Source organism: Microtus pennsylvanicus, chromosome 1 (assembly GCF_037038515.1).
Source record: "Microtus pennsylvanicus isolate mMicPen1 chromosome 1, mMicPen1.hap1, whole genome shotgun sequence".
In the NCBI taxonomy this organism is placed as follows: domain Eukaryota; kingdom Metazoa; phylum Chordata; class Mammalia; order Rodentia; family Cricetidae; genus Microtus; species Microtus pennsylvanicus.
Genome location: NC_134579.1, coordinates 84,782,144 through 84,805,647, shown reverse-complemented (window position 1 = coordinate 84,805,647; position 23,504 = coordinate 84,782,144). Strand labels below are relative to the sequence as shown.

General features: G+C 38.1%; 1 protein-coding gene across 6 annotated transcripts in view; it reads left to right on the top strand.

The window, feature by feature from the left end:
• The window catches only part of Pds5b (PDS5 cohesin associated factor B), a 151,842-nt gene extending 129,729 nt beyond the window's left edge, over nucleotides 1-22,113 (top strand). The window contains exons 25-35 of one of the 6 annotated variants that reach the window (XM_075971441.1): nucleotides 3,526-3,730; nucleotides 5,768-5,882; nucleotides 7,556-7,688; nucleotides 8,065-8,184; nucleotides 8,722-8,784; nucleotides 9,464-9,609; nucleotides 11,403-11,502; nucleotides 15,438-15,877; nucleotides 15,984-16,091; nucleotides 18,877-19,015; nucleotides 20,407-22,113. In XM_075971441.1, coding sequence (XP_075827556.1) covers nucleotides 3,526-3,730; nucleotides 5,768-5,882; nucleotides 7,556-7,688; nucleotides 8,065-8,184; nucleotides 8,722-8,784; nucleotides 9,464-9,609; nucleotides 11,403-11,502; nucleotides 15,438-15,877; nucleotides 15,984-16,091; nucleotides 18,877-19,015; nucleotides 20,407-20,442 — 1,605 coding nt within the window. In that variant the 3' untranslated portion in view covers nucleotides 20,443-22,113. Of the gene's footprint in view, nucleotides 1-3,525; nucleotides 3,731-5,767; nucleotides 5,883-7,555; nucleotides 7,689-8,064; nucleotides 8,185-8,721; nucleotides 8,785-9,463; nucleotides 9,610-11,402; nucleotides 11,509-15,437; nucleotides 15,878-15,980; nucleotides 16,092-18,876; nucleotides 19,016-20,406 lie in introns of all 6 variants that reach the window. The other 5 variants (XM_075971432.1, XM_075971422.1, XM_075971413.1 and 2 more) reach the window with 5 other exon arrangements.
• The last annotated feature ends 1,391 nt before the right edge of the window (nucleotides 22,114-23,504 follow it).

Genomic DNA, 23,504 nt, shown 5'->3' with positions numbered 1-23,504 from the left:
TCTCCGAAAGGCACAGTGTGGTCTTGTGCTTAGGCTGCTGCATTTATCACTTGTTGGGAGCTGTTTAAATGTGTCACCAACAAGAACAACATTGTGCACAAGTGTGTCACCAGGTAGACCAGGGAAACAAGGCTGGGCTTTTCTCTAGGGGTGAGCACATCAGGGTCCTTCTGTGTTTGATACCCTGCACATCTCTTTGCCAATGACTAGGTCATTGCTGCAGGTGTTGATTTTGGAAGTACAAATAAATGAGCAGACATTTCCTAAATATGAAATCTGTGAATAAGGAGGAACAACTATTATCAAAATTTCAAAAAGCTATGTTCCTGGGTTTTTACTTTTTAAGACTTAGGGTAGACAGTTTCAAGGTAGAAGTATTTAAAATAAATTTTTTAAATAAAGTAAATCTTAAAAGTGAGAATACACAAACTCATGTATCAGTAAATGTAAAGGCATAACTTCAGCTTGCCCCCCTGTGTATTTTTCCACTTGGTGCAGAAGCCTTGGCTCTCGGAGCTACCTTCTGGTAGTCAGTAACTGTCCTGCTGCTGCACTCCTCCACACTCCTCACAGTCTCTCACCAGGACTGCAGGAGACCTGTCTAGTGTTGGATAAATTTTCCTAAGCACAGTTCTCATCATGTTATTCTCCTAGTCAGACACATTTAAGAATTCATACTTGTTTGAAAGAAAGAAACAAAACAAAATGTATTTTATAACCTGACATTCAAGCCTCTATAGTGTTTGGATCTAAACACATACTTTAATGCATTTAATACTAATACTACCCTTATAGCAGTGGTTCTTTGGTTTTTCAAGACAGGGTTTCTCTGAAGCGTTGGAGCCTGCCTTGTAGACCTCGAACTCACAGAGATCCACCTGCCTCTGCCTCCAGAGTGCTGGGAATAAAGGTGTGTACCACCACTGCCCAGCTATAGTAGTGGTTCTTAACCTGTGAGCCACGACCACCAGAAAACACAGCTGTTTATATTATGATTCATAACAACAGCAAAATCACAGTTATAAGGTAGCAACTAAAATAATCTTATAGTTGGGTCACCACAACATGAGGAATTGTATTAAAACATTGCAGCATCAAGAAGATTGAGAACCACTGCTTTACAGTATATCACTCTTCATCTATTTCATTTCGGTGAAACTGAGCACTTTTATTTATGCTGTGCTGTGTTGCCTCTGTTTTTTGTCTCACCCTTCCATCTCCACATAGCTGCATTTCTGTTTGGCAATGAAGGTCCAGATGTGATCTTTCCCACAAGACTTGCCCTGGTTTTCTTAACTGGATTCAGTGTCTTGTTTTAATTCCCTCCAGATTTTATTTTTCACTCCTGCTACGTACAAAGCTCAGCCTTGTGCTTTTACTTTTTCTGTACACATGGTTTGTTTTCTTTCTTGAGCTAAGGCTCTTTAAAAGTAGTATTATTGTCTGTTTGAATGAACATTCAATGTGAAGGACTAGAAGTGGAATTATATGACAGCACATTTAATAGTTGCTTAGGTGTTTGGAATCTGAAATTCAGTTCATGAAAAATTTTGCTTTGTGTTATTATGAGATATATTGTTCTAGATTCTGGAAGTGCAAAGCTGAATAAGTTATGGTGGCAGCCCTCCAAAAACAACAGCCTCTTAGAATAAAAAATACAGATAAGTGCTGATAATACAGTGAGGTACCCTCCTTCTAAGCACAACTATGTCTAAGGTGCTAAAAGAAGTTTTAAGGATAATTTGTGTTCATAAGGCCTCTGAAAGTAGACTGAGGTATGGTGAAGACAAAATCAACTTTGTAGCGATGAACTAACTTCAACTGCAGCTTTATATTGTGAGGCAAAAAACTTTGTAATTTTTTTCATATACTTAACCAATTTTTTGAAATTGAAAGTATAAATGTGTGCCTTTGTGAGAGTTTATTTTTGGTAAAACTGTATTGCTATTCCTTATTTTACATTTTATGTTAGTAGGGTACCTGTCTTCTTAATTTCCTAGTAGTACCTCTTGAAACACCCTATGCATTCAGTTTCTTCTGTTGTTGTTAGCTCCTTGTCTATGAACTAACAGTTCTATGTCACTAATAGCTGAAGGCTGGTAGTTTTGAAGTGATTAATAAGTTGGCTTTGTAACAAGTTTGCATTGGGTTACTAAGTGCTGAGCTGTTAGTGAGAGGGCTAGAACTTTCATTAGGGATGTGTCTCAGTAGAAGGGTGGTGTGTCTAAGTGGGATAAGTTTTAAAGAATGGTCTATTCACTGATGACTATGTTTAAAATAGTTGACTTTGGTTATGAAGTTTTAAATTGGCATTTTTGTAGTAAATTGGATATTTTCATAATAGATGTATATATTTGTTGCTCAGTACTGATGAAGGATAACTTTATTGAGTGTGTTAGTAGAAAGACTGAATTTCTGTGGGCACTTGAATAGTTTTTTTTAAAGTAGTAGGTATACTGAAATTGAAATGAAATGAAAGGGAATATGTACTATAAGAACTTAAAGATAGGCATATAACACACCCCTACCTCAACTGCATTAAGCAGGCATAATGGTATCTGCTTATAATTGCAGCATTAAGGAGGCTTGGCTGGTAGGATAATGAGACCTTATGTCAAAAAACCAAAATCCTGGGATTGGCAAGATGGCTTGCCCATTGAAAGTACTAGAAGACCTACGTTTGATTCCTATCACCTACATGATGGCTCACAACTGTTTGTAACTCCAGTTCCAGGGGATCTTACTCCCTCTTCTGGCCTCCACAGACACTAAGTATACATTATGTACATGCATGCAAAACATACATGCACGTAAAAATAAAACTTTGAAAGAACAAAATCAGAAAATGTCCAAGTGCTAGGAATTTCTACCGGCGTTGGTCTGTGTTCAAGATATGTAGAATGCTCAGAGCATGGGCCACAGCACAGGGTACAGGTTACATGATGCTTTGAGTAGGTAAATGAGTTGCCCTAAAGAACAAGGAGTTTGCTCTAGAGAGATGGGTGAAGCAAGTCATAAGATAATCAGACACTTTGCCTAAGACACCAGTTCTATGCTGAGCTATATACTTAGCCCCTTACTTTATTATTGTTTTAATCATACTCTTTAAAGTTGGGAGAGCTGTGCTAGTTTCCTCTGTTTTTTTTTTTTTTTTTTTTTTTTTGGTTTGGTTTAGTTTTTCAAGATAGTCCTAGCTGTCCTGTGTGACAGCCTGGAACTCGCTCTATAGGACAGGCTAGCCTTGAACTCACAGAGATCCACCTACCTGTGTCTCCTGGGTGCTGGGATTAAAAGTGTGCACCATTCCATCTGCCCTTAGTTTCATCTATTTTAAGAGTTATGTTTATTGTTGTCTGACAAATGTAACTGGTAGTTATTGGGTTCAGTTGAATATTCCAGCCTTGAGGCAGTCACATCCTCTGTTATGAATCCTCACTCAGGGATTGTCTATCGACTTGATCACATCTGAAGTTATAACTTCTTACTGCCTTGTAGATAATACCTGGGATCATTTTATCTTTACAGGATGAGTGCTATCAAGTCAGACAGGTGTTTGCTCAGAAACTTCACAAAGGGCTTTCCCGGTTACGACTTCCACTTGAGTATATGGCCATCTGTGCACTTTGTGCCAAAGACCCTGTGAAGGAGAGACGAGCTCATGCTAGACAGTGCCTGGTGAAGAATATCACTGTGAGGCGAGAGTACCTGAAACAACACGCAGCTGTTAGTGGTGAGTGCACGGGAGGTGAAAGTGCACCTTCCGGTCTTCTAGTTGCAGTCACGTAGAGAGAAACCCAAATTGTCATTTATTATTGTGTACACTGCTTTAAAAAGTCAACACCTTCTCATGGTTGCTTTTCACTTAACTGTATTTAAAAATATGTATAAATGTGTGAGTATGAAAGTTTCATTATCTTTGTGTAAATGGCTAAATGAATAGAAAAAGTAAGTCTGGCATTGGTGGTATCTGGAAAATAGTCAGATTTGCATAATTTTTGTACTGTGTCAGCACTGTCTTGGGTCTTTGTTCTCATGTGTAGCTAACAATCATGTTGGTTGCTTGTATGCCTGCCTTCCCTGTGCTCCCTCCACCAACTCCCAAGACAGTCGCTGTGGTACTTGACTTCTGTACCTTAACAGACAGCATGCATTAGCACCTACTCAGTTACTCAGGTCAGATCAGAGGCATTCTTTGTGCATGTTTTCCCTTTCTTCAGCCACCGAAACCCATTAGCCCTTCTTCCAGATGTCACAGATGTCTGCTGTCTCCTGCTAGCTATACTTTACTTGAATTATTGTAGATCTCTTAATTCACACCGTTTTGTAAATGCCTTGCTTTTGTCCCTTCCTTCTGCTTCCCACTGTACCACACTGTACGTTACCCTTCTAGAACAGACCAGTCATCCCTTCATTGTAAGGTGAAATACATGTAGGTTCTCAGCTGCTCACGAATGACATTGACACACCCGATGGCGGTTCATATTTTATACTCAGTTCAAGTGTGCAGGGTTACTTGAAGTTTTGTGCAGCCTGCCTCTCCCTACTCTGTTCTGAGCCCTGGAAATCACTTCTCTTCTAGACAGCCAGAGCTGGGAAATAAATATAGTTTACGCCTTTGAGTCATTTGAGATACAGTTTTAGCGTCAGCTAGCCATTGTGATCCTCTTTCTCTTTTTCCTCACCTTGAAAAAAGTGAAGGCTATGTAGTCACATTCCACCTTTGCATTTTACAGGCTGGATTTGGTCAGGTTATATAATTCATGTCTTAGTTTGCTTGTTTGTGTATTTTATATAATTATACTCCCTTCTTGTGGTTGTTACATGGACTGAAAAATCATGTGTATACAGTACCTAGCATAAAATAAATGGCCCAGAGAAGTCACCAGTAATACTAGCTATTCTTATTTTAGGTACTTTTCCTATAGCTTCCATCTTTTTATACTTTAGTATGAGTGCCTTATCTGGTCCTACTTATCTTTATATTTTTACATTGTATAGATAGAAAGTAGTAAGCACTTTATAAGTATTTGATATAATTTAACTTAAATATCACTGAAATTGAGTCTTGGTATTATTTTCTCTCATGCTTGCTCCTTAATTACCATTCACACAGAAACTCTTCAAAGACAGTCTGATGCTTATTGGCATGCATTATGCTCCTGGTTGAACATCTGACTAAAATGGAATTGGGAGACTGAATTCAAGTCTTTTTGCATACTGTTTTCCAAATACAGTTTGCATGCCTTTCTGACCTCTACGATATAATTTGCTATTCTGAGTCAGCAAATAAATAAACTTGGATTTATGCTGAAAAGTTGTTTGTATTTACACTGTCCTAGCTCTGTTCTTTTGTACAGTCCTTCTATTAAAAAATGACTATTACTTCTGTCTTTATGTCCACTCTGATAGCTTGTCAGAGAATACCAACACAATTGCTTATAGCATAAGGAAGAAGAGATCTTACATCTCAATCATAAATAGTTTGTGTGGATCACTCTTTCCATGTGCATTTGAAAACTGAAATATATGTCCTTGCTGCTCAGCACCTGGCGTGCTAACTAGCTAGGCATTTTAAACTGCTTACCATGTTTCTCAGCACAGGGTGTTTTGCGTGTGTTGTTCTGCCTGCCATATTGTGGTAAATCACTGGGATGTAGGAAATATACAAAAGAGCATGCGATTTGATCTTTCTAACCTGGATGTTTTGTTTGCTTTTTGTCTTTCTTTTATTATTTTGTTTTGTTTTGTTTTGTTTTTTGTTTTTCAGAAAAATTATTGTCTCTTCTGCCAGAGTATGTTGTTCCATATACAATTCACCTTTTGGCACATGACCCAGATTATGTCAAAGTACAGGATATTGAGCAACTTAAAGATGTGAAAGAGTAAGACTTTTTTCATCCCATTTTCCTATTTTCTGAAAATTGTTTTTTTACCTCCTTACTGCTGATAATGGGATATTAATTACAGTTGTTATGTGTTTCATTTTGCTAAGGTTCTTTCTTAGTCACGCTGCTCACTTGTCTTTGTTTTTCATCTCTTCACATTACATTTCTTACCTAATTTCCAAAAATGTAGCCTAAACTACTAACCTTAGTTCTGTTTCTCTACAGTGGTGGCCTTGCTTTTCTACTGAAGTAATTAATGCACTCAAATTTTTCTCTTCCAGTTCTTTCTCTTATTTTTTCTAAATTGTAGGTTTTCATGTGAGGAGAATTGACAATCTCCTCACTCAGGTAGTAAGCAGGTTTATCTTTGCAATAACTGTCTTTGTGAAAAGAAAAAGTGGTCTCTTCATAATAGGACACGTTTCACAGCCAGGGGATATTCTTTGTTAGAATTTCAGTGCTATTCTCCAATTAAAGATGATTGCCTGTGTAGAGAGAGAATAGGGGAATATGGTACATTTTAAGACCAGCATGGTTCTTAGAATAAACTTGAGACCCTGGTCTTTTATAATAAAGGGTAGCTCCTGTGATTTTGAATCATTTAATTCTGTATGTCAACTTATAAAAATGATGGATAATTTCTTGATTTATAGAAATATAGTTATTTGGCCGGGCGATGGTGGCGCACGCCTTTAATCCCAGCACTCGGGAGGCAGAGGCAGGCGGATCTCTGTGAGTTCGAGACCAGCCTGGTCTACAGAGCTAGTTCCAGGACAGGCTCCAAAGCCACAGAGAAACCCTGTCTCGTAAAACCAAAAAAAAAAGAAAGAAAGAAAAAGAAAAGAAATATAGTTATTTAAGATAATGCAATAAAATTAAATTACCATTAGCAACTGTGATGGGGGGTAAATGCAGTCTTTTTTATTTGCCATAATATCTGTTTCTAAAATGCTGTCTCTAAAGGTGAATTCTGTGTTAGAGTGACTGTCAGTAGAGGAACTTTGGCTGCCTTTCTTTACCTGAGAGCACTGGCTCTTTAAGTAGTTGAGATGCACTTGCTTGCCCTGGCTGTCTTCATCTGTGGAGCACAGCCCGAGTGATGGTACTTTCTTGTAGAATAGTGTCGTGTCTCATATCTCCATTTCCTGTTATTTTTCTCCTTTATATATCAGCTGTAATTCCATTCCTTTCTTACAGGAGAGGGATCATTTGCAAAGACAGTGTGTGTGGGCGTCAGCCATGCTTTCCTTTCTCATTTGTTTGACTGTTCCTAACCACTGGCTTAGGTATTGTATTCTTTTGAAGATGTCCCATCAGGACTTGAGTCACCTCATTGTTTGATGGCCAGTTCTTCTTTACTGTTATAGCACTGACTTAAAATTGTTTAGTTCTTTGCATTTCTGTGTTCCTTTTAACCTTCCTTATGCAGAATCTGCTGAGATTCTGAGCTTACATCTGCATTGCTGACCTATTGTAGTGTGTATATATATGTGTGTGCGTGTGTGTGTAACTTAGGCTTTTCCCCTGCTGGTTTATTTTTAGTTTGTAGCTGCTTCTTTTAAATTTTTTCATCTTCTGGAATTATAGTCTAGGTTCATTATGTTAATATTGAGTATCTGTATTTAACAAAAGATTTTTTTCTGTATTTTTCTTTATTTTTGTGTTCTTAGATGTCTTTGGTTTGTTCTGGAAATATTGATGGCTAAAAATGAAAACAACAGCCATGCATTTATCAGAAAGATGGTAGAAAATATTAAACAGACAAAAGATGCTCAAGGACCAGATGATACAAAAATGAATGAAGTATGTAATTCACGATAAGTAATTTTGATGCCTTGCTGATTTAAATATTTTGGTATAGGGTACAACTTCTTTAATATTCTTATTTTTTCTATTAGTATTTATTATTTCTATTACTATTGTTTTTTCTATTAGTGATAATTGGGATTGTTAATGCAGAATTATACTAGTACTAGTGTTTATTTAGTAGTAATTTTAATGCTGAATCATAATGATCTTGTTACAATAATATACACAATAATATAAGCCATAGTATTTGTCCTGAAGACTTCTTTCATTAGTCTACCATTTAGTCTAAATACATGTTCTAGAATTACTCCTAATTAACAGAGTTTTAAGCTATTAATCTTAATAACTGATTAAAAAAATACCATTGCAGAAACTGTACACTGTGTGTGATGTTGCCATGAACATCATCATGTCGAAGAGCACCACATACAGTTTGGAGTCTCCTAAAGACCCAGTGTTACCAGCTCGGTTTTTCACCCAACCTGACAAGGTAGTTACTTTAGAATTTGGGAGTTGACGTGAAGTGTGTGTTCAGCACTGGACTGTGGGAAGACAAGAAAGGACCAGTAGTAATAACTGCCCACTATCAATGCTGTGGAAAGGACACTGGACTCAGAAATGTAGCTCTAGACAAGTGTGGACCAGAGTGGAGGCCACAAGGGGATGATCCAGAGTTTATTTCAAAGCCTGAAGCCATGCCAAGAGCACAGGCAAAACTCTGCCAAAGCGTTTGTGAATTAATAGCCTTTGATCCAGAATGGGAATTGGATTGCTGATCTGTGGAGTCTGAAGTTACAAGCCCTGGATGAGGTTTTAGAAGGTGGTGTGAGGAAACAGAGCCCAAGGCTCTGGGAGCGCTGCAAGGATATTCACAAACCATGTCCCAGTACAGTGTTCCACAGGCCCTGGTAGAGACTCTTCTCTGAGCTGATTGAATAACAGCGTGGAAAGCACCATCGTCCTTTTCATAATGAAAGCTCACAGAGCTGTCTTGGTACTCACTGACTGCTTTTTCTCTTGCTTACAGAATTTCAGTAACACCAAAAATTACCTGCCTCCAGAAATGAAATCATTTTTTACTCCTGGAAAAGTATGTTTTGAGACTTGTCTTAGTATTTATGTGGAAGTTAACTTTGGTGTGATTATTGGCCTAATTGTGCTGTTTTGTTTCTTAAAGAATTTTTTGTGTCTCAAGATAGGATATATAATTAGCTATCTTCCATTTGTTGATTAAAAAATTAATTATACTTACTATGTAGATGCCAGCTAAGCTGCACTTAAAAGCTTATAGTAAAACTATGGAGACCATTATCCTTTAGGCTTTTCTTATACCAATCTATACAATAATCTTAAATATGATGTTTTATAGCCTTCTATAGCAAGGTTCCATTTTCATGATTGGTCTATATTTCATTTGTTGTCTTACAATGCAAACCTTTTCCTACAAATAATTAAAATTTAGTTGTTCTGTTGTTTTTTTTTGGGGGGGGGGTGCTGTTTGTTCTGAAATGACCTTGCTAGATAGCCCAGGCTAGCTTTGAATTTGCAGTACTCCTTCCTCGGCCTCCTAAGTGTTGCAGTTATAGGCATGCACTGTTACACATTTTGTGTGTGTGTGTGTAAGTGATAATTTGTTCATTATCTTTATTTTGTTTAGATACATTTTTATGTAATTAGTGTGTAAATATGTTGAAGTTGTTGCTAAGAGTTTTTGATATGTGAGTTTCTTCTAGTGTTAGATAAGAAGAGTTATGTATTTCTCGTTTCAGCCTAAAACAGCCAATGTTCTAGGAGCAGTTAATAAGCCACTGTCATCAGCAGGCAAACAGTCTCAGAGCAAATCATCCAGGATGGAAACTGTGAGCAATGCAAGCAGCAGCTCCAACCCAAGCTCTCCTGGAAGAATAAAAGGGAGGCAAGTACACGAGAGATACCACATTTTGTTTGATTCTAGCAAAGCTGTGAGATCTAAAATAGTACCATTGTAAATATTTGATGACAGTGAATAGAGATGAGTTGATAGTTACTGACAAATAATAGACACCTTTTCATATGTCAGCTACTAGGGTAATCTCTGCTAGTACATACAATAAGTATTTAACCTTATTGTTTATTAGTTGTTCAGACAGTGGAATACTTGAATCATTAAAAATAATAAGATCAGAAGCTAGAAAGATGGCTGAACAATTAAGAGCACTGGCCACTCTTCCATTTTATTCAGGTTTGGTTCCCGGCACCCTGTAGCAGCTCACAGCCATGTGTAACACCAGTTTCAGGGATGAAGCACCCTTTTCTGCCTTCTACAGACACTGCATGCATGTAATGTATAGACATACATGTAGGCAAGTCACTCATACACATAAAATTCAGGGGCCAGAGGGTTGGCTCAGTGTGTAAAAACACTTTCTACTAAGACTGATAACTTGAGTTTGTCCCTGGGACTAACATGGTAGACGGGGAAGAAGCAACTTCCTTGGGGTATCCTCTGTCCTTTACATATGCTGCATACTTGAATGCACTTGTACACACAACAGTAAATGAAAAGTGTTTTATTGGCTTTTTAAAACAGAATTATTACACATTAGATCTGTAACAGAGTCAGTGCATGAGGTAGATTGTATAGAGCAGTGTTGCAGAGCCTTTACTTTAGAATGACTTCATAATCACACTGGTTTGTACCCAGTAGGAACTTTTTGGTAAAACATAGAACATCTTAATAATGTTGATAAATGGGGTGTGTATTTTATACTGTTTGAATTTCTTTTTACTATTTATAAACTTTGCTTTTTGTTTAAAAAGTAGTTTTAGCTGGGCAGTGGTGGCACATGTCAAAGCAACAGGAGGCAGAGACAGGCAGATAGATATCTATGAATTTGAGGCCAGCCTTGTCTACAGAGTGAGTTCCAGGACAGCCAGAGCTAAACAGAGAAACCCTGTCTCAATCCTCCCCCAAAGTAGTTTCAGCAAGAATTCCTTTCTCCTTTTTCTTGAAAAACTGCACCTTCTTGTTATCTAGAGCGTGAGATTCATGAGTTCTACAGTATGTAATCAGATTGGTTTGTTTTGAGACAGAGTCTCTCTGTGTAGCCCTGGCTGTCCTGAAACTTGTTGTGGCGACCAGACTGGCCTGAAACTCACAGAGATCCATCTGCCTCTGCCTGCTGAGTGCTGGGTTAAGTAGATAAGGATGATGCCGAAGACTAGATCTTTGTAAGAGCATGAGAACATGTGCCTTAACTTATTCAGCAAGTCTGTTAAGTGTCTGCTCTGAGCCATGCACAGGTTTACACACTTAGTAAAATTGTCAAAAATCAGTGCTTACGTGTGTTAGCTGGAAGAAGAAGTCAAATAAGAAACATAATGACTTTGCATGTTATTGCTACAGAGAGAAGTAAAGATGGAGTAAGGAAGGGACACGGCAGGGTTAAGTTGCATGTAGGCCAAGTCAACATACTAACAACAGGTTTTAATTTCCATGCGTATGCTAGTTTTCAAAGCATCATATGAAAAATGAATTTATTATTTATTTTCGTAATTTATTAAATGGGCTACATTGTGTACTGATTTGGTGCTAAATATGATAGGAAAACATCTTTAAAATGAATAAAGTCTTTGCTTATGAAGTTATAAAGCTATACAATGAAACAATAAAAAAAGCTTTTAAGGTTATTTGATTGTAGAAATAATTGTAGATGTCTCTATTCAAAGGCTTGATAGCTCTGAAATGGACCACAGTGAAAATGAAGATTACACAATGTCTTCACCTTTGCCAGGAAAGAAAAGTGACAAGAGAGACGACTCTGATCTTGTAAGGGTGAGATGCATGGTTGACTGTGTGATGCTGGTAATAGCAGTAGCTCTCATCAGTTCTGCTCTGTAGCCAGACATTACAATCCCAGTCTAATCTGGCATGTGATGTACTTTCTGTGACTTTATCTTTAGAGGCAAACAAGTTAGTTTCATATTCAGAATTGTTTGCCTTCCTTTTCTGTTTAACACAGTATTTTAGTCATGGTCCTAGGAACAGTAGATTGCAGGTCCCAGAATTTGCTGCCTCCTTTAGAAAGTCCTTGTTATGTTTTAAATATTAGTAGAAGTGGCTGTAGTTTGTAAAAGTTACTTGAAGGTAGACAAATTTGGTGAAATTTCATTGAGATAAAGAATTCATTACTCCAGTACAGTCCAGTGGATTTGTAGCTGGACCTGTTTGGACTCCTCATATGAACTCTGAATCCATTTTCTTGTCTGTAAACTGGATAGTTTAGGCTTGTCAGCCTAGCAATAATGAGTTATCATTCATTAATTGAATAAATGAATTAGCCAGATAAACTATTGATGCTGTCTCATTGTTAACAATGATTTATGCCAGTGAGCAATAGTCATCATAAAACTAGTATGTCTGAGAGACAGGAGTTATCAGTAAAATAATTATTTTTGCTTTCTTTGGAATTTTATTTCCCCCCTTTTTTCCCCACTGGCATATTTCTATTGTTTCAAGTTTCTCCAGTTTATCTAGCTAGGTTGTTTTATAATTAAAATTTTTACTAAATCCTTATTAGCTATACTGTCTGGCTCAACAGTTAGCTTTTGGCTGTTGCTCCGGTGACCCCAGATTTGAATTCCCCGCACTGTCTTTAACTCCAGTACCAGGGCATCCAAAGCCCTCTTCTGACCATCACAGGCACCAGATGTGTGTGGTGCACAGATATACATGCAGGCAAAACACCATTACATATTTTTAAAAGTTTTTCCCAAGTAGAATTAAAAATAATAGCTTAGAGAAACATAGGATCATTAAAAGAAAGGAGTCCTATTGCTGAATTTCTAGAAGATAATCATTAAGTTAGTAAAAGTATTTGTATTTTTTTAATTCTACATCTTAGTTAATCAAGAAAATCCTTCTTTATTGTAATCATGCTTGAAAATGAAGTTATTAGCCAGCTCATGATTTCTTTGTTTTGGTAACAGAAACAAGGGCGTTCTGAGTTTGAGGCCAGTCTTGGCTTTATAGTAAGCTCCAGGCCACCCTGAATGCCACAGGGAGGCCTTCTCTTCTCCTCCATTCCTCCCCCTTTCCCCTCCCCTCTCTAACACACACACACACCAGCAGCAGCAGCAGCAACATAAAACAAATAAACAAGGTCAAGGGCTAGGGGTGTAGTTGTGCTTGTGTATCGTATACAAGACCTCAAGTTTGATTCCTAGCACTGGAAAGGAAGATATAGAAAGAGAGCATGTATGTATGTGTTCATGCATATAGCTCACTTCTCTCTGGTGAGTTTTGTTACGAATCAGAAGGATTCTGTTCATCCTAGTGACCTTTGTGTTACAGAAAGACAAGATGGGTATACAGTCTCACCCAGAGCCTTAAACAGAATCTAAAAGAAGAGCACTTGTGTGGGAAATCACAAAACCAGGGTTGAAATGGTGATAGTTTTCTCCCAAGTGAATATGTAATACAAATGTAGTGATTTTTTTTTCTATCAGTGTGGAAAAATTAGTGGACTTTAAAAGGGTCAGTATAACCGGCACTGGCCTAACAAGACACCGGTCTGTTTGGGTGTGGCCAGTGAGATACAGCGGATGCTGCTGCAGCCCTAGACGTGCTTTCCTACGGTGGGGGATCTACCAGCTTAGAAATTCAGTTCCTAGAGACTCACCTCCATCAAATTATCCCCCAAAGCCCTCATCTCATGTTGTCTTCAACACATGAGGGACATAAATTCAAACCATACCAAAAAGAAAGTAAAGGTTAAATAGATTTAAAAGAGTAGTTGAATATAGGTAAAGTACTAGGTTTCCCAGGAAACAACCCAGACAAAAGAAATAATTCCCAGAATACCGGGGCGGGGGTGTATGTGTTATTTTTGAGGCAGAGTATCATGTCACCCATTCTGGCTTTGAATTCACTATGTAACAGATGGTGACCTTGAGCTTCTGATGCCTCCCCTTGTGCATACTGGGACTGCTGCTGAGTACAACCATGCCCGACTTGATGAAATGCTAAGGCTCAAAGCCAGTTTTGTGCATTCTAGGCAAGCACTTTACCAGCTCAGCCACTTCCCCAAGTTAGAGTTATTGTTTATTTCTCTCTCTTTTGCAATAAGATTTTACTTACCATTTATCTATCTATCTATCTATCTGTCTGTATCTATCTATCTATCTATCTATCTATCTATCTATCTATCTATCTATCTATCTATCTATCTACCTACCTACCTACCTACCTACCTACCTACCTACCTACCTACCTACCTAGTATGGATATCTTACGTTTGTGCCTGGTACCCATGGATGCCAGGAGAGGGCATTGAGTTTTTCTGGAACTGGACTCACAGATGGTTGTGAGCTGCCATGTGGGTGCTGGGAATTGATCCGTGATCCTCTGGAAAAGTAGAGGATCCTAACCACAGAACTGTCTTTCCATGCCCTCATTCTGTTGAAATTTTTAAGAGTGTAAATTTGTACAGACTTTTTGGAAGTTAAATTTGCCTATAAGTATTCATACATCCTCTCATTCTTGGGCATCTATAAAGAATTTTCTCAATCTCCATTTGCTCATTTATACATAAATTCTCTGAATATAAAGTAAGATTTTATTTTAAATTTGAAAACCCTGGTCCTTTTTTTTGTTTGTTTGTTTTTTCAAGACAGGGTTTCTCTGTGGCTTTGGAGCCTGTCCTGTAACTAGCTCTTGTAGACCAGGCTGGTCTCGAACTCACAGAGATCCGCCTGCCTCTGCCTCCCGAGTGCTGGGATTAAAAGCGTGCGCCACCACCGCCTGGCCCCTGGTCCTTTTTGTTTCTTTGTTTTTTATATTGTTTTGTTTTGAATTAGTTAAATCTGCAAAGAAGGTCTTTGATTCTGAGCTGTTTCTGGGTTTCTAGTGTGGGACAAATGTGTCGAGGTTTTGTGTCTAACCTCCACTTAGAAAATAAAAATAGTAATGACATCACAAACACATGTAGCACATCGTGTGGTCTGATTAAAGCTAGGTAAATAAACTGGGAAGGGATGCTTTAGTGTCACCTGGATACCTAATTACTGAGTGTGAGGTGCTCATCTTTACTGAGACACACATAAAGTACTGATTTGAGAGGGCTCGCTTTAAAACTCTGCATCCTAAATTTAAGAATAAAGACTTTCCAGTTGGTGGCCCCATACCCAGGAGTATATGGGCAGCATAAATTAGAGTTGTGGCTTTTAAGCATTAAGAAGTTAGAGTGTTCTTGGAGGAGTGAGGATGAGTGTGATCCAAATACCCTGTATCGAGTTCTCCAAGAACTGTTAAAGATTGTTGTTTGTTTTAAATGAAATTCTACTATGACTCCAAAGAATTTTAAAAATCAAATTCTAGTAAATAGCCTGGTGAAGTGGCACATGTTTGTCATCCATACGACTCTGAACTCTAACATGAAAAGAAAGTTTGATGCCAGCTTGGGTATCCTGATGAAACTTTGATTCTGAAAATTGGTTAAAATAAAAGTAGTAAATAGTTGTGGCTGCAGTATATTTAGAGCTGTACATTTAGATACGTATTCATGATAGAAGTAGATGCAGAGTTTTAGGGTTGTCTCATTGTTCAGGATGCTAGCAGTTTTAGTTTTTGTTTGCCATGCTGGAGCATCAAGCCAGGGCCTTGCACATACGAGACAAGGGTTTTTCCACTGAACCACGCCCTAATTCCTAACAGTTCTATTTTTCAAAACTTAATTTTAAAATTTGTGATCCTCGTCCCTCCAGTCTGAGTTGGAGAAGCCTAGAAGCCGGAAAAAAGCACCTGTCACAGACCCAGAAGAGAAATTAGGTATGGATGACCTGACTAAGTTGGTACAGGAACAGAAACCTAAAGGCAGTCAGCGTGGTCGGAAGAGAGGCCATGCGGCTTCAGAGTCAGAGGAGCAGCAGTGGCCTGAGGAGAAGAGGCACAAAGAGGAGCCCCTTGAAAATGAGGATGAACAGAACAGCCCGCCCAAAAAGGGCAAAAGAGGCAGGCCGCCAAAACCACTCGGTGGAGGGACATCGAAGGAAGAGCCAACTGTGAAAACATCCAAAAAAGGAAATAAGAAAAAACCTGTACCTCCTGTAGTAGACGAAGATGAAGAAGAAGAAAGACAAATTGGAAACACAGAACAGAAGTCAAAAAGCAAACAGCACCGAACATCCAAGCGAGCACAGCAGAGGTGAGTATGTGTAACCTTAAACTGCAACCATCGATACAGTAAATATACTTACCCCAATGTAAATCATAATTTGATGCTATCCACATTTGGGTCTTCCCCAAAGCAGAGCAGAATCTCCTGAAACTAGTGCAGTTGAATCCACACAGTCCACACCACAGAAAGGACGAGGAAGACCATCAAAAACGCCATCACCATCACAACACAAAAAAAATGTGTAAGTTGTAAAGAATATTAAACTTCAATCCAATTTCAAATTATTTTGCAAACTTCATAAGTTTATAAGCCTAATTATTGCTGTATTTAAATTCCCAATATTTTGTCCCATTATACTAGGTAAGATATCTTTATAGACTTATCTAGAGGTTAGTAACCCAGTTAATAGTTGTACATTCTTATAGATCTAGAGAAATCTTTACAAATGAATGCCAAATAGTCAGTTATACAGCCGTATGGTATACAGACATATTCTTCAATAATCCCTATACATCAGCCAGGTTTCCTCATTTCTGTGAACTGTGATTTTTCTCAGTCGTTTCTCTTATTAGTGGTTCCATTTGGAGAGAAAGAAATGGTACTACATCTTGGTTTTCATCCTTTGAGCTTGTGTAAAGTAATTGGCATTTTTCTTCTTCATTTATGTCCATAGAAATGATTACAAGTTGCTTTTCAGCTTTTAGTGTAGTCTGCACTTGCATCTGTGTGTATTTTGGGTAGTTGCACATGTAAATGTGTTCATAAGAGAGGCAGAGCAGTTTCTCTGTCCAAAGTCATGTCCACAATATGAGCACAGCACTGTCAGCTGCAGACTGGGCAGGGCTGTCATCTGTCTCAAAGTAGAACCAGAATCTCATGTCCTACTAGCCAGAACTGCCATCTCTATTCCTGAGCATGCTCAGGATATAACTACCCAGTACTTGACCCTTTTTTTTTTTTTTTTTTTTTTTGGTTTTTCGAGACAGTGTTTCTCTGCAGCTTTGGTGCCTGTCCTGGGAACTAGCACTTGTAGACCAGGCTGGCCTCGAACTCACAGAGATCCGCCTGCCTCTGCCTCCCGAGTGCTGGGATTAAAGGCGTGCACCACCACCGCCCGGCGACTTTTTGTTTTTTCATAATTAAAACTTTATTGAAAAAACGGCACTGAAATTGGAGTTCATAGTTTGGTACCTTCAAAAGAAAACATAATTACATTGTCCAGTTGGTAATTAGCCTACTAAGACCTGATACTCTGCCTGGCTTTTTAGAGTTTCCAGAACATCTTAGCTAAATACTTGGGTATCATAGAGTTTTCCCTGTTCCTGTGTGTTCCACAGGAAGAGAAAAGGTTGTCTGAGTCAGTCAGTGCTTCATGCTTTTTCCATGTAATTTTTCTATAACATTAGAAGTAAAGGTAAGCCGGGCAGTGGTGGCGCATGCCTTTAATCCCAGCACTTGGTAGGCAGAGGCAGGCGGATCTCTGTGAATTCGAGACCAGCCTGGTCTACAGAGCTAGTTCCAGGACAGGCTCCAAAGCCACGGAGAAACCCTGTCTCGAAAAACAAAAAAACAAAAACAAAAAAAAGAAGTAAAGGTAAGTACATTATTGGGACAGCTTCCTAAATGTGTTTGGTCCAATGAACAAAACCACTGTTTCCTAAGGAATAGTCAGTAGCCTGACATGAGTTTTATAACAGATAACAGCTTTAAAATACCCCACCCTTATAATTCACTTATTTTCTTTTAATATCTGGACATCATAAAGTTTAAGGCTCAATCCTTCAAGTTTCATAACTCTTTCCATGAACGTTTAAGACTTAACTATATCTTCTGCAAAATCAGTATAGAAGTAAGCTTTGTTTTATCTTACACTTTCTGTATAGTTCTTTTTCAGACCTGCAATAATAATAACATGTTATAATTTATCTGTTTTGTGTCCTAACTGTAATGTAATTGAAAAACATTATCATTATCATCCGTGTAATTCTGTATGGTGGCACATAGCAGACAAGAACTCTTTTTCTCTTCAGGCTTGCTCTCCAGTGGGCAGGCCATCACTGTGTAGTCACATGTAAATATGGAACTGTAACTCTGGTATATGTCCTGAAAATACTTAGAGCATTATAAGACCATATAGTGGAAGGACTTGGGAGTTGGGAAAGTTTTCTTTTGGAGTGTTATCAAGGATTGATTACTTGAAAATCCTAGGAGACGTTGAGATGAGATGGCTCAGTAGTGAATACACTTGATGTGAATCTGACTCTGTGAATTTAATCCCCAGTACTCACATGGTAGGAGAGAACCAACTCCCTCAAGTGTCCTTTGACCTCCACAGGTGCACTGTGGTACACGTGTATATAACACCTAGTGTATAAATATAAAAGAGAAGTTAGAGAAAGTAGGGAAAAGATACTTTTTATGGGGATAATACTATAGTTGAAGTTTCTGAAGTATGTAAAAGTTGGTAAATCCAAGAAACTAGAAAAGGCAAGGGATTTACTGGATTGTAACAGGAATAGAGAGGTAGGGCAGGACCATCTGAAGGAATGAATATGCAGGGTTATTCTTGGTTCAGTACAGGGGTTTGTTCAGGGTGATACCACCTGTTCTGTTTTTAAAAGATCACTTTGTAAAAAGAAAAAGCCAGAGGTGGGAATGAATGGTGGTAGCAGTATCGGTGGGGAGGGGTGAGTGGGTTCATGTTCCTCTGTACAGTGAGAGGATGCTGCTTTGAGCGGCTTATTGGGTGCAGATGTTCTGTGATGAGGAGGAAAGAGGAAATAGGCATCAGTTTCAGGTGTTGCGAAGTCCTTTGTGGTGATGGTCTTGGTCACACCTTTCTTATAATGTTTGTAAGATTCTCAGAGTAATACTTAAGGGTCAAGATAGAAACTTATCTCCTATGACATAATTGAGGATGAAAATGACAAGAATTCATTCATAGGTTATTTAAGGCATTCCTTCTGGTGAGTTAATCCACAACTTAAGATCGGAATTCTCATTTTCTTTGATGTGTTTTGCTCTAGCCGTGTAGGGCGCTCCAAACAGACAGCTACTAAAGAAAATGATTCGAGTGAAGAAATGGATATGCTTCAGGCCAGCTCTCCTGTCAGTGATGACACTGCACAGGAAGGAGCAGAAGAGGAGGACATTTCTGCAGGAAATGTACGTGGTTATTGACGTGTCATATATGGTATTACAGAATGCAAAACAGAGCCAGTCTGTATTTTACATCAGCTCCACTTAGCACTTGCTGTTGTCTCTAATTCTAGATATTTATGCTTTTGTTCATTAGTTTGTCACGTTATTTACTTTCCAACTTGAATAATGGAAAAGGGGGGAGCTTGAGCTTACAAGAATAGGTGAACCTGTCATCTGAATGCCGAGTGGTCCGAGGAGTGTAGCAGTTTCATGTTGCCAGTCCAGACACTGATATCCATGAAGTGTTCATTTATATTTCATGTATGTCTTTGACGTTTCTGTTTTGAGTCTAATGATAGAAACCAGAAGAAAGCCATACTAAGACTGACTTTTGAAGTAAAGTCAACCTTTGGGATTGAAGTATAAGCCCACTTTATATTGTTAGCGCCATATGCTGCTTCTACAGAAGTAGGAGCTGGTGCTTTCCAGAGACTTTCTTATTTCATACAGCAAATGGTGTTGCTAGTTACCACATATTTCTCATTGTAAAAAAAGGAAATTAGTACTTGTTTTCTTGACACATAAATACAAAGATTTTAGGTCGGCTCAATCAGTTTTCTTCATTTGGGATACTTGGGTTTGGTCAGTTCCCAGAGCTGGACTCTGGCATGATTCTGGCTGATGTGTTCAGCAGTCCTATTTGCCCAGGGGCTGCTTTGTTGTAAAGGACTTTGAGGAGGGATTTGGAAGTGACGGAGAACAACTGTATATTAGGTTCACTTCAAACCCTGCTCTCCTTTACCTGTGCTGTTTTATTCTGGCCTTGTTGGATTTTTTTGTTTTGTTTTGTTGGTTGGTTTTTTGTTTTTTTGAGGCAAGAGTTTTTCTGTATAGCTTTGACTGTTTTGGAACTTGCTCTGTAGACCAGGCTGGCCTCGAACTCACAGAGATCCTCCTGCCTCTGCCTCCCAAGTGCTGGGATTAAAGGCATGTGCCACCACCACCGGGCTTGACTTTGCTTTTTAATCAGTTTTAAGCTTCCTGTAGGCCTTGCCAGTAAATAATAGTATGTTTGAACTTGAGGTTGTGTAGCTGTGTCTGTAAGGGTTGGGAGCCAAATTTACCAGCTTCTGTCCCAAAATGGTCTAGTCCAAGAATGAAGTGTTTTCTTTGCCACAAAGGGTATGGAGAAAGATGACGAATCTGAGAGTCTTTGCTTGTGGGCTTGTCCATGTGCAAATGTCAGTGAGGCCTACATCCCTGAAGACGGGAGGAAAGAGGGGGCTGCTTCTAGAGAAAGCAATACAGAGAAATTCAAAAATTTGTGAGAATAAAGATGGGGTGAAAGCAATGGTTGTCACTTGTCGTGAATGTGGATGTGCTCACATTAGTTAATGGTTGGTTTTTCTCTTCAGGTACGACGGAGAAGTTCCAAACGAGAAAGACGATGAGCACATGTCATTAACTTTCATTGTGAAAGCTTTGGGGGGGAAAAACACTTTTTTTTTTGTCAAGTATGAGGCTAAATAAAGCCTTTGATGCACAAAATGGGACTGCCAAAGTGTGGACAGTTGGACCTATGATGACCACAGATTCGTGGTCACATGCGCCAGCCTTTCACATAGTGATGACAGTACTACGGAGTCGTGTGAAAGTGTCCTGTGTGATGGCTGTGTAGACATAAACTAAAGAAGAAACATGTAAATAGCCCCTTCCCATTTCTGACTTCTGAAGTGCTTGTATAGCTTTTATCTGCGGCTTTAAACTGACAGGACCCTGCTGCTTACCGGATCTGTTCATCTGAAAAGCATTTGTTAGGGTGGATCTTAAGCAGTCGTCCGTCAGTGTTTGTATTTGTATTCTCTGCAATTTTACTGTGAAAATTTGTTTTTCAACAATTGGTGTCATTTTCTTGATGTCACTGTTGTTGGAGTTAAATGGTCTCTTCCCCTCTTTGTATCTCACTGTGTTTACCCAGGGCACCCTTCATGTGAGAGGTGCTGGAGCGCCTGCCATTACGTGAGAGCAGCACCTCTGTCAGGACACCACGCAGATGGTGAAATAGTACTCAAGTTATTTGATGACTTTACACCTCAGTATTGGTCCCAGAATTTTCTGGCCTTTCATGGCAATGAAAATTTTAAGAAAGAGATTTAAAATATTTTAATTTTAAAGAGTGTGTTATAAAATAATGTACTAAATTCTTTATTCCATTCTATCATCTTTTTCAGTTTATATTAATCTACTGTATCAATAAAATTCTGTAATTTGAATGGGCTTTTAATAGTCTAGATTGTTATTGTGTATAGATATTACTTCTTGAACAATATGTTCTGAAAATGCAAATTATTACACTATAATATAAAATCTGATATATACACATTAGAAAAGTTCTTGTTCTCCATAACCATGTAAAGTTAATCAGAAACAAAAAATTTATTGATGCAGTGTATCTTTATAAATCTGTTCTTGAAAGCCAAGTGTTTTGTATTTTATAGTGAGTTGCATGTTCATGAAAAAAATGCTGATCATGAGATGTGCTTTTTCTGTAAATTCATACTTAGCCTTAGCATATGATAGATGACCCCTTAACATAGTTTTTCATCAAGAGTTTATAATTGTACTTTATTTTGGAGCCAAAAAAAAATGTTGTTTTTTTGGGGGGTGGGAGGAGGGTGGCAGTGATCTATCTAGTCTGGGCTGACACTGTAGGTGTCACACTCTCATAAACACTGAGTGAGTTCCACTGCATCTACAACAGGAGAAAATGGACATTTGCCTGGGTTTATCTTAAAGGTCTCTTTGTTGTCATTACATCTGCAAAGTCTGAAGATGAATTGTTGAGACAGTGTTCTTTATATAGTTGTATGAACTGTATTTTGAACCAAAATGTATTGGTTACCACCTTATGCTCACCTGAATTAACTTTAGATTTATGGGTGCTGAGTTGTTTTTGCACAGTTGTTAACAACAGAACAGAAAATTACATTCTATGTTACCAATTTATTCTGTCAAATAGAGAGCATTTTCATATAGCACACCTTTATGTTTGAGGTATGTTTCTGAAATTGGCTATAAATAGATTGGGGATGCAATAAAGAAATGACTATTTTGGAAAATGACATTTTGCTATTTTCCAGTATGTACCACAAATGATGTGATTATTTGTCTTTTAAATATTTCCTCATGTGTATGAAACACTTATTTTTAAAAAGCTGTTTGAATTGTGTCTTAAATCTTCGAGTGTTGCACTTGTCTGACACCGGTGGCGATGGGAGGCTGCAGTCGTCAGGGCAGCTAACACTGGATTCTGATACTTTGGATTTTAATGTTTCATCAGCTCGGCTCTCCAAACAATGCTGTTTCCATTTCAGGAGTACAAAAGCATGTTTTTAAATTTATGGCATAAATAATAAAAGATAGCTTTGTATTTTTGTCATCAACTAAACTGCATTGGAAATATTTATGGAAGTCTGTCTTTAAAGCCATTTTATAAAACATAAGAGAATTATTATGGAGGATTTTTATTTGCGTGATGATCATTTACCAGATTTCATTGCACATTAATGCTGTGCATTAGTTCATGACAGAACATGGTCATTATTGATTTTGTTTCTCTTCTTTGCCAATAAGTCTGTAATTTTTTGACCTGTCTGTTTACTTGTGAGGAGGATTATGATGTAAAATTTTTATTTTTGTGTAGAGAAATAGGTGCAATAATAATCAAAATTTCTGTCCCAAGTCTTCATCTTAGGGACTTACTATTACATTTAAACTTAACACTTCTTGCACTAATATTTAGAGAGCCACATACTTTAAAATGAAGGTAGTTGTGTACAACATTAGTTGCTGGCAGTTGTTAGCACACTGCAGTGATCATACTCATTTTGAGGATGTCTGTCCGACATTAAGGAACTGTGTAGCTCATTGTAGCAAGTGACTGCAGGCTCTGTTGACTCGCAGGTGAGTTTTGCTTGCTGCAGTGCAACACCAAGCCCTTCCAGGGCTCTCCACTGTGCGGAAGTTAAAAATGCACTGTAAAACTTGTTCTAGACATTAAAGCTCAAATGACTTTCGTATCTTCCTACAGCTTGCAGGTTGTGACTTTTAAGAGTTCCTTTGGTATAGTGAAAGAATATGGGGGATGTAAAGATCTGTTTAACTTAGGCACCTCTCTACCGCATAGTATTATGTTACCATAACGTACGAATGGTCTTAGATAACCAATTTCCAGACACAGTTTTGGATTTTCTGTGAAGTTAAATAAACAAAAGCTCATGTAATTTTATTTTCATGTGACTGAATATATATTTACCAGAGAAAGTCATGTTTTGTGATTTTGGATTCTTTGTTTCCCAGGGACATTTTCATAAATTTTATGTTTAAACTTTTCATGCAAAATCTTGGCTGGCAGGAATTCACTACAAAACTATTTAAGTTAAAGAATTAAATACCTAAAAGATAGTGTAAAATTTGAAACTAAGTTCTCTAAAAATAAGTTGTCGGGTAGCTT